The sequence below is a fragment of the Miscanthus floridulus genome, chromosome 10, assembly GCF_019320115.1.
Source record: "Miscanthus floridulus cultivar M001 chromosome 10, ASM1932011v1, whole genome shotgun sequence".
In the NCBI taxonomy this organism is placed as follows: domain Eukaryota; kingdom Viridiplantae; phylum Streptophyta; class Magnoliopsida; order Poales; family Poaceae; genus Miscanthus; species Miscanthus floridulus.
In genome coordinates, this window is record NC_089589.1 from 125,950,817 (window position 1) to 125,962,421 (window position 11,605).

Below are 11,605 nucleotides of genomic sequence, written 5' to 3' on the forward strand. Positions count from 1 at the left end.
TAAGATGTGGCAACTAAAAAATTAGGAAATGGTTCCAGTAAAGAGACTGTAATTTGATAGAATGTTTAGATCCACTTGTGTGTGAAATTGGCTATTCTATTTTTACTAACTTCTTTGAAATGTTTAGTTTTGCACTTTTTTTAGATCAGAGGATTCAGATTAGCTAATGCATGGATTTCTATGAATACACCTTTGTAGCAGAAATTTTTTTCCCTATACTCCATTCCAAATAGTTTACTTTGGCTTTGTCCTACCTCAAATTTCTAGAACTACCAAGGTTTTACAAAAATATACTAACATATGTGTATGCACTAGCATATGTGTTACTAATCTTTTGGCACATTTGGTATTCTGCCAGAAACATTTCTGATCTAGATTCTCCTTGGAAATGTGTTAGTACATGTACATAAAGTTTTCTTCCATTTTCTAAGGTTGTTACATTCAGAGATGCTGCAGTTCTTTTGCTGCATTATGTTCATGGAATCCGATCACAAGGTTATAAGTTGGAGTACAGCTATTTCAAAATTAAGATGCATGTTTGACTGAATGGAGAGGTACATCCCGAAGATACGTAATAGCATGAGAGAGATCAATAGCAATTTCCAAATCAGTTAAAATTCCAATATTTTACCATTTATACTTGCATATACCTATCCTGTTGAGTGCAGATACAAAGAAACCTGGTGGAGCAGCCAAGGAAATAGAGACTTACTTTGGTTGTTTAGCCTCAAATCTTGTGATGGTAGGAGTTTAATTATGAGCTATTTACTCATAACATGTACAAGTTTTCTAACTTAAATTTGTCACTGCTCCAGGTTGGTGACTGATACTTCACTGACGTGGTATACTTAAATTTGTCACTGCTCCATTAAATGTTTCTGATGAATCTTATTATCCAAATCAGATTATATGGTAGTAAATACCAAGTCTCTTGGATGCTCTGTGTTTGTGTGAATGTTACTATATTGAGGCCATTATCTGCTTTCAGTACGCCATTCGGTCTTGTATAGCCATCTGTTAGTTGGTATCTATCCCATTATTCTGAATTTTAATTTTACATGCCATGGCCTGAAAGTTGGGACAAATACCTTTGTAATAATGTAGCACAATTATCTCTGTTCTGCTAGTTTGTGAAGCTACAACTGCAATGTTGTGCCATTGGGTTTGTAAGCTGTCATTCCCAGCACAATGTTTAAACTCACATTTGCTTTCAATATAAATTAGTTCCTGATTTGATCATTAATTCATTTTTGTTATTTGAAATTCATTGTAGTCTGTTTCGTCTGAGTCTCATGTCCTGAACTGATTAACAGTAATCTGTTGAGGACTTGGTGGGATCCTCATTTATAGTGGTAAATTGGAGGAGCTAGTAAAATTCAAGCCCAACATCTACATTTTCAAATATCAACAAATACCAGTACACGGTTCTAAGAGTTTCATTTCGTTTAATGCATTTATGCCCTAGGCAGTGTCAAACATAAGTATTTGAACACATTATCAATTTTGTATAAGCCTTTGATTATATGATTATATTTGTTTCGTCCAGTAGTAATAGGTTTCTGTACCTACTATTACGATGACCTATTGATAGTGCCTCTAGTTTGAAACCTCAAAATTCTTTCATTTAGTCCAATTACTAGTGTATAGTATAGCTACTGTAGATGAGCTTCAGCCTTACTCTATTTTACTTGTTGTTGGACTTGGAATGTTCTCCCATGCATGCCTTTCATCATTAGTTTTTTTGGTAAAATATGTTTGCAGAAAGATATATCCTCATGCAAATAACAGTGCAAATATTGTTGAAACTTACTTGGAGAGTTTGACTTATATGTGATATAACAGTGTGAATTGCATGGCACAAATTTAAAGCATAGAGCATATTACGCTGATAGTTCAACTTTTTTCCATGTTAGGTACTTCAGCTATGAGGTGTTGCAAGTATTTTGGGTTGGCAAACCTTTCATGGAACAAGCAAGCAACTACTCCAAGTGTTTTGGAGTGGCAGCCCTTCCAGCCATAACCATTTAGCTCAAAGACCGATAGCTAATGCATCAGTCCATAGCATAGTGTTGCTCAACACTTCTGCCTTTGATTTGAATAATTACACTACAGCTTGTAATAATTTAGTATAAGTCTATGTTTGCGAATAACTCATCTATATTTTGGACATGTATTTGGCTATATGCCTATGACCAGTATGTATAGAAGATTTAATATACTAGTATGGGAGATCTAATATATTATTTATACAAAAATCAAGTGAATTTGTTCAATGTGATGCCTTCTATATGAGCAAAAGTGGATTTGTCAAATTATTTTAATTATAATTATATCTATGCAGTTTTGCCGACAGTTTTTTTGGGTAGGGTATGGTTTGTAAAATACCTTGAAAATAGTTTGGCCAACATACAAACTGTCGGGAAAGGTCTTAACTGTCGGCGTAGGTCTTAACTGTCGGTAAAGGGTTAACTGTCGGCAAAGGTTTCAACTGTCGGCGTAGGTAGACCGTTTGCCTACACATAAAGTGTCGGGGATTCTGTTAACTGTCGGCAAAAGTTTCGCCGATGGCTTCTAGCGCAACTATTTCTAAATTATCGGCAAAACTTTTCGCGGGAGGTTATCTGTCGGCAAAGGTGCCCTTTGCCTACAATAGAAAGTGTCGACAAAAGTATGTTATGTTATAGTGGATGGAGGTAGAGCGGTATATGGTGGAGGCAAAGCGGCAGAGGATGGAGGCAGAGCGGCAGAGGATGGAGCTGCAGATGTTTGAATATATGTGGGGTGTTTACGCTGCAATCGGTCAACCTCCGCCGCCGATGCCAGTCCCTCCTCCTCAACCTGCTCCAAATACTATTTCAGGCACTATGAGTCACTTTACAACCTTATAATCACCATTTCTAGTTTATGCAGAATCAATCTTACAAAGATGCCTAGACACTAGAAACTTAGTGACTAATGCTATATGTTTGTTACAAACTAGTACTTAAGCAATCATACTAGAGCACAATGTAACTGAGAAGATATTGTTTATAGTTACAAGGGTTATACTAGTTAGGCAGCTGAGAGATCATATGTGTTGTTCAATCTTGTCTCACACATGCAATCTCTTCTCCTTTGTGCAGCATCAATCGGCGGCATCGAATGAGCCTCATGACCCAGCGTGGTCGTAGTGGAACTCGTGGCCTAAGTGACTACTTGTGATTTTATTTGCATTTGCATTTGCATTTGTGGATTACCTATGACTACTTGTGACTATTTGTGGTTGTGAATGAACCTACTAGTGATTATGAAGTTTATTTGAATTTATGTGTTGTCGTTATATCTATATGAACTGCCTGTGATGCCTATTGTGAACTATCTATGATGGATGTGATGTTTATTTGAATGTGGTACGTGGTTGTGACCGAACCAAATAAACTAATTATATGTGGCAGCTTTACTGAGTGTTACAATCGGCAAAAGGGCTATTTGCCAAGTGCCATGAAAAATACACTCTGCAAAGCGAGACACGTGGCAAAAATCTGTGCATTCTGGGACTAAAATGGCTTTTTTGCCGAGTGTCTGCGCTTGACACTCGGCAAAGAAGCCAACATTTGTACGTTCTGGGCCAGTGTTTGCTGAGTGTCCAGTATTTGACACTCGGCAAATATGGCAGGTTTACCGAGTGTCAAGTATTTGACACTCGGCAAAGAAGGTAGGTTTGCTGAGTGTCCCAGAGTTGACACTCGGCAAAGAAGGCAGCTTTGCCGAGTGTCTGGTGTTTGACACTCGACAAATCAGGCAGGTTTGCCGAGTGTCAGGTCCGGGACACTCAGCAAACGCGTCGTGACCGTCTCTGCGCCGTCACGTTACTTTTTTCGCCGAGCGTCGGTTTCAGTTCTCGGTAAAGTATTTGCCGAGTGCCCAATAGAAAACACTCGACAAAGAGATGTTTGCCGACACTGTAGATGCCATGTGTTGTTTGCCGAGTGTTACAGTCGGCAAATTCTTTGCCGGGTGTTTTTTGGTCTTTGCCGAGTGCCTGTGGCACACGGCAAAGTCACTATTTCCGGTAGTGGCTGAGGATATGGGAGTACTAATGTATTATAGATAATATTTAGAGCATGAAATGACATAACATAATATGGACTTTATTTGAAATGAAATGCCATGAGAATGCTATATCCTTCACTTTATTTTAGAGATATTGACGGTAAGATTTAGGGTTTAGTGACCATCAACAAAGTGCGAGTAGAGAGCTTGGCATGAATGGTCTAAGCAATGGTGAAAAGTGAGTAAGGCTTTAGGTTGATGGACTCGGAAGGCCATATAAAGCTATGAAGTGATTCATGTCGTTCATAGGAAGGAGCCAAAGAGTTGATACCATGGATGGATGTCGAGTGGCTAGAATGAGTAAGATTGAAAGATCATCAAGTGTTGGCAACAATCAAGTGATGTGGCTTAGATGGACTTCATTCATATGTGAATAACCAGTGGATATCAGAATGAACTGGATGATATGGAAAATGTATGCTTGCGGGCATTGACTTAGAGTTAGAATGGACTTGCGCAAGTCAAAGGTGTCAAGTATAGGACATTTCATTTCACTGGCCTAGGTGTTTAGAGAAGTGCATTGCCTAGGTTTAGGCAAGATATATAGTTGTACTATCAAGAGGAGAAGAAGTGTTTTACATAATAGTTATCTAGTGCCACTCATGTGGTCTAACTTGCATTCCATTTAGATCCAAGCGACAGTTTGAGACATGGGTGAAAACCCTTTGAAAAAATGTTTTAAAATGCAAAATCAGTGTTAAAGGTGTTGGTAATCCTTTGGAAGACCCTAAGGTGTTATCCATTTGAAAAAGGTTTGATAGGAGTCCTTGGTGGAGTGTTTTTACGCTCACCTGAATACATCCACAGGAGTTTAGAGCACATGGCCCTACATAGTGGTGTACAGTGAGTGTTTTGTGTGAGCTCTGAGTCTCTGACTCCTTGTGGGCACCGGAGTGCAACCATTGGAGTTTAGGCTCTAATAATGTTGAGACACATGTCAGTGATCTGAGGAAGAATTTTCAAAAGAGATCATCGGAGCTCTTCGGTGAGGTGCACTGGAGAGTAAAGGTAAGGTTTTAACCCTTATGCAGAGAGCTTCAGGGCTCAATAGATCTCTCCGATGAGGGGCACGGGAGAGTACCGATGGCCTAAGAGGCTACTACAGAGCTCTTTGGAGCACACAAGAAACTCTGGTGGTATACAGTTTAGTTCCAAAGAGGGTGTTTAACTATGCGCATGGGAACATACAACGCACTATAGCTCTCTGGTGCTCACCATAGAGGAGCACTGGAGCTTTGAGAACATCAATGGCTAGTTTCTGATAGTTGTCAGTGACCATTGGGAGTGTCGAAAGATTTAGCTCCGGCAATACCTTACAGCATATTCGCGTACAGGGAATCAAATGGATCGAACACAAGACATAGGGATTATACTGGTTTAGGCACGTGGTGCCCTACGTCCGCTTCTCTTTGTATTCGTATGCTCGGTGACAGAGGGTTGTTGCCTATAGCTATGCGCTAGAATGTAGAAGATGGGGATCCTGATTGGGAGGCCCCTACCCCTCCTTACATAGTTCGGGGTGTAGGATTACAGTAGGTCTGATCGGCTAACAGATGTGTTTCCTAGTTTGTTACATGAAAAGTGCAACAAAATGATTTTACCCTATCGCCTAGATATGATGACACTGGATATCCTCGGAATGAGTTGATCTCCAAGCTTGTGGTTTCGCCTAACCCACGTGGGCCCATCCCTCATCTTTAGCCCTGTAGACAGGCATGGATCGTGTATACGGGCGGTGAAGGTACCCCGAGCCCATATATCTGACAGGAAGAACTTTGGTGGTAAGCTCCAGTAGTACTACCACCGGAGATCTCTAGTGGATATGCTTTTTGATAAAATTAGAATAATAAGGTTAAATTTGGACAGGATGTAAGTCACAAGGAATGCGGTTTTTTGAACTCACATCTACTGGGTTTATGATTATTTGGGACCATAATTTTGCTAGAGTGAAGGAAACTGAGCCATACAAAATTACAAACCAAATTTATCTGTTTGGTTTCTTTGACCACTCCTAGTTTTATTCTAGAATAAGGAGAAACTTCCGGCACTGACCACTACAACTATGAGCAATATCCAGGTAGAGTAGAAGGTTCCCATTGCAGGGCAAGCCGTTACAGAATTTCTTCAAATTAATTCACTTCTTTTTGGAACAGTACAAAATTCCACACAACACAAATAATAAACTAAGTTTATCACACCATACAAAATCAGAAAAAAAAAGTGGAAAAGAATTAACAGCTGCAACTTGCAAGTATTGTTGCTTCCATGAGCATAACAGCACGACATCTCACTCTTAGAAACAGAAGACCACATCAGAGACACCATCCTTCTCCTGGTTCCACGTCACATCGGCCATCAGCTTGCCGCCATTTTCCCATTCAAATCCAGCCTCACAGCCATCCACCAGGCTCTTCTTCGGTGCCACGTCAGAGTACACCAGTAGCCGTCCTTCCCCCTTCACCTTCATCATCACCTCGCCTCCACTGCCGTGCTGAACATCAACGATGGCGCCGCCACAGTTCAGCAAGTCAACCAGCCCGATCAGCGCGAAGCGCACTTTGGCGGCACCGCCACCGATGGTTGTGACCGGAGCAAACGTGAAGAGCTCAAAGGACGATGGCTGGAGGGTGAACTGGATGGGTTCTGAATCTGGTGTCATTAGGAGGAGCTCCTCGGTTTGGCATCGGTAGACTGCGTATGATGCAGCTTTCGCCATGGCCGACGTGTCTTCCCGCTGGCCCCACTCAACGTCGGCAGGTCGGACATCGCCGGAGACCAGCTTGTAGCAGTGCGAGTAGCCTCGGACGCGGTGCTCCACGGGGTCCCACCCTGCTCCCTGGCAGTTGAATGCCCCAATGACCCCTCCAAACTGCAAAAATTAATTTGGACAGTTTCAGAATTCTGATGGTATTACATGCCACATGGGATCCTAGTTGTCAAGACCAACAATTCAAGAACTGAAAGCATCCATGCACCCTCCCTGATGCCGCCGTCGCTAGTAGATTTTAAGAGTGGGCAACAAATCTATGAAATGCAATAAAAGTTGATGACTCCATGAAAGCAGTAGGATACCACCCCCATGGAACTGTACTGTTCATCGCAATTAGTAACTGATCCAGATATTTGGAAAAAAATTTGATCAACTATCAGCGATTGTGTCTGTGCCTTGTTCAGGTTCCAAATCTGAACAAAGAGCATTGTGTAAGAAATGGTATGGTACATTAAAAAAAACTGACCTTGTTCAGGTTCCAAATCTTGAGGACGGTCTGCTGATCAAAGAGCGGATTTTTGAAGAGGCAGTCTCTGGTGGGGAGAGCATAGTGCAGGCACCTGGGCACGGTGCCGTCGGGGAAGACGAGGCTCCTGAGCAGGGCGAAGTCGTGGCCGCCGAGGGAGTCGCTGACGTAGACAGGGCCGCCGCAGATGGCCCTGGACGCGGCGTGGAAGGCGGCGCAGGCGTGGTCGGACTGGAACATGTCCCAGTCCGGGCGGATGAACTGCCCCATCCACAGGCTGTTGTAGGCGCAGTTCACCATGTGAGCGCCCTGCAGCCAGAACACGCCCATGGGGTCGCCGTTGGGGTCCTCGAACCAGAAGTCGTCGCCGGCGCGGCCCATGGCCACCTGCCGCGTGCCCAGGAAGAAGAAGTCGTTGCACTGCTGCATGCTGGCGATGATGCCCGTGCCGGCGAAGTTCTTGGCGATGGACTTGGAGAGCCCGTCGTAGTAGGCCTTGGCGAGCTCCACGCGCCCGCCGTGCTCCTCGCACACGTACTCCAGCGTGTGCACGACGTCGACTTTGACACCGGTGACGCCCGCGCCGGCGAGGTACGAGTGCATGGACTCGTAGAGGTCGCCGGCCTGGTCGGGGCGCACCAGCCCGATCCCGCCCTCGATGATGCGGTCCACGGCGAGGTCCTCCATTGTGCCGGCCAGCCCCGGGGACGGCCGCGACGGCACGACGCGCGCGTCCAGGTGCGTCGCGCCGGGGCGCACCCCACCCCACCCGCCGCACAGCGCCTGCCACACGTACACGTCGTCTAGCCCCGGGAACCTGCGCCTCATGTCCTTCAGGAACGCCTTCAGCCCCACCTCGCCGTCGCCGTCGTTGTCGCCGAGCTTCGCCAGCATGGCGTCCCTCTGCACGAGCAGCTGGTCGAGCTCTCGCCGCATCTGCGCGACTTTTGCGTCAAAGCTCGAGAGGTCGGTGGCGCCACCCTGCGCCGCCTTCTTCTTCGCCTTCCCGGCGTTCTCGATCTCCGCGGCCTTGCGCACGACGGTCTTGGACATGCTCTTATCGTAGAACACCTCCGGCGGACGGCGGATCAGGGCGCCCTCCCTGTACCCGCGGAAGCGCGCGCACTCGTCGAAGCGGTAGAGGCGCGCGGTCATCTGGTCGCCGCCGAGCACGAGGCCCCGCGCGTCCTCTTGCGGCGGGTCGTCGTCGCGGTTCACGCTCTGCCAGCCGTCGTCGATGATGAGGAACCGCGGGGGCACGCCGGCGTCGGCGAACTCCGACACGCCCTGCCAGACCCCCGCCGGGTCGACGGTGAGGTAGAAGGCGTCCCACGTGCACCACCCGAACCGGTCCGCCATCGGCGGCAATGCCTTCTCCTGGATCAACCTGCGGCGAGGTTTGGCGCGCGTTCCAGTTCTAGAGTTAATCACAGCCGTCCGATCGTGAAATCAAGGGTCGAGACTGACACAGGTCACATCACAAAGGAATGAACGAAATTTTGTACCAGCAACAAACTACGAACCTGAACGTGCCGAGGTGCACCCTGGCGGCGAGGTAAGCCTCCTGCATGACCCTGTATGGGTCATCGCCGGCGTGCACACGTAAGCGATGCGTCGGAAATCGGTGCCCGTGACGGCGGCAGACCCGCTCTCGGCGCAGACGACGACGCCGTCGTCCTCTTCAGGGAAGGCGGCGGACCGAAAGCTCCCCTGCACGAGCGGGAGGACGAACACGTACCCCGCGCCGGCGCCGGCGAGCTCGGGCACCTCGAGGAGCACCCACTGCGTCTCCATCTGCAGGTCCCGCCCGCGCCGCCCGGCCCACGCCGTGCTCCACCACGTCTTGAACCGGAACACGCTCAGGAACCGCCGCGGGGCGGGCAGGCGCCCCACGCGGCACGGCGCGCGGCTCGCTGGCGACGGCAACGTGAAGCCCAGGAACGCGCCCCGGCTCGCTTTCGCGGCGGCTTGACTGGCCAGCTCCTCCGGCGCGTCCGACGACGCCTTGGTGGTGGAGTCGAAGGCCTCGGCGAACGGGTACAGCGTGACGTTCCCCGGCACGCCCGTGAGGAGCGCGACGGCCGCGGCCTTGCCGGTCCCGCCGCCGACGGTGAGCGCGCCGTCCTGCAGCGAGAAGAGGCACGGCGGCGCAGACGACGACGGGGTGGCGGCCTTGGATGCAACCGCGGTGCTGCCGGTTGTGGTGAGCTTGGGCGCCGCGGCGGCGGCAGTGGCGGCGACCTTGGGTGTCGGCTTCGACTCGTTAGAAGGCGCCATTGGCAGCGCGATGGTCAAGAACGAGCAGAGGGTCGCTCTCGCTCGGATGGTGTATGGCTGGCTGCTGTTCTCTATGCTAGCTGGGCGCTGGCTGGCCAAGGTCGCTGAGAAGGACGGAGCGGGTTCCATGGCGGTATATAGGCGCGGGAGCGGGAGCGATGAGGACGAAGGTGGCGGGCCCTTTTTCTTTTTTGAAACACAGAAGCGTCTGGAGCATGATGGTGTCGTCGTGTACGTGCGGTAGGCGACATGCAAGTGTCTGCACTCTGCAGAGGTTCGAGACGTGGTGGAGCACGGCCTGGGCGGCTGGGCGAATGATGTATGCAGCGGCTGCCACTGTACAAAAATGCAGGGCCTGAGTGGTGCGGTGCGGCGCGGGCACCACGCTACTGACGTTACGTGCATCACAGAAGTGTAGGAAAATGCACGTACACGAGCGAATGATGTATGCAGCTTGTCGCTGTTGCATTGGTTAGGGTCTGTTTAGATTCCACCCAAAATCTAAAAATTTTCAAGATTCTTCGTCACATCAAATCTTACAGCACAGAGCATTAAATGTAGGTAAAAAGAATAACTAATTGCACAGTTTGTCTGTAATTGGCGAGACGAATCTTTTAAGTCTAAATAGTCCATAATTGAACAATTTTTGTCAAATACAAACGAAAGTGCTACAGTAGCCAAAAGCTAAAAATTTTCGCATCTAAACAGGGCCTTAGTGTGATGATTGTTTTGTAGCGAGACGTCACGCGCGACATCGTTGACTCTTACTCGATGACATGGCACGTTTATAACTGTACTAGGTTACCAGATGAAACAGCAAATACAAAGCATCTTCGCTTGTTGGTTTCAGTCAGGGCTTATCAATCAGTCAACAGTATTTTTCTCTCACAATAAATCAGCACCGAACAGACTTATCAGCTCAGAAACTAACCAGTGAATAGGCCGATATTCGAGTGGTACTTGCATTTACATGGTACTATTATCTTGTTCTAACAAACGACAGAATGGCATTCCCATCCTATGCAAATTAAGATTTTTTTGAATATTCAAGTCGGAACTTTATAGCTTAAGTCATACTAGCTATAGTCTAGTGACGCGACACGATTAGATTTTTTTTGTTATATTATTAGTTGCTATAAGTTTTTATCCGCATATTAAGTTCCAAATCTTGTGTTTATTGCATTTTTATTTAAAATTATTCATTTGTATTTTCTTCAAATTAATGATATTATCAGGTCTAAGGTTCCACTCTGTTAATTACTAGAATGATGTTAAAATTACTGTCTAAATATCAATTTAACTTTAAATGAATAGTTAGTGACATTGTATATGAAACATTAAGGGAGCATTTTTTTCATTTGTTGAAATATAGAAATCTATATTATTACTCATGCAAAACAACTACACTTGATCTACATCACGACGCAAACATTTATAATAAAATATGTTGGTAATTTAGATTATAGAAGAGAGAAATATGCGGACCTAATTTTTTAATTTAAACGTTCCATAATAAAACATGTTGGTAATTTAGATGTAATTTGAGAGAATATTTTAGTTTATTCTTTTAATAAAGACATAAGGGAGTAATTTAGATGCAAATCTAAGGGATTACTTTATATTACGGTTCATATTAGCAGAGATAGGTGGTTAGATTCATATTTACTGGGGGTTGTTTCGTGTTTTTTTCATAATGATAAATCTATTATCTATTATTATTAATGGTAATTAGAGTATACCACATTGGCAGCAAGATATTTTTATTTATTTCAAGAATTCCTATAATTTGTCTTATTTTAGTGTATCTCACAAAAATCAGCGTGGAGGCTCCAATAAGATTTCTAATTAATTAATAATAGTAAGAATAAGATACCAGGTATATTCTGCGCGTTGGTGTTTTTTTTCACATATTTTTGCGTTGCGAATGCTCATTTTTTTCTCACTCAAAAACTAAACGTAATCATTTTCTTTCCTAAACATAACAAAATAATTATACACCA

The 11,605-nt window shown here is 45.8% G+C and overlaps 1 protein-coding gene across 1 annotated transcript; it reads right to left on the reverse strand.

Annotated features, from left to right (window-relative positions):
- Nucleotides 1-6,170: 6,170 nt before the first annotated feature.
- LOC136485632 (stachyose synthase-like) lies at nucleotides 6,171-9,689 on the reverse strand. The gene is given in 4 exon segments (XM_066482476.1): nucleotides 6,171-6,961; nucleotides 7,329-8,715; nucleotides 8,852-8,928; nucleotides 8,931-9,689. Coding segments are annotated over 4 exon segments (2,715 nt in total). The 5' UTR covers nucleotides 9,606-9,689; the 3' UTR covers nucleotides 6,171-6,385.
- Nucleotides 9,690-11,605: the final 1,916 nt, after the last annotated feature.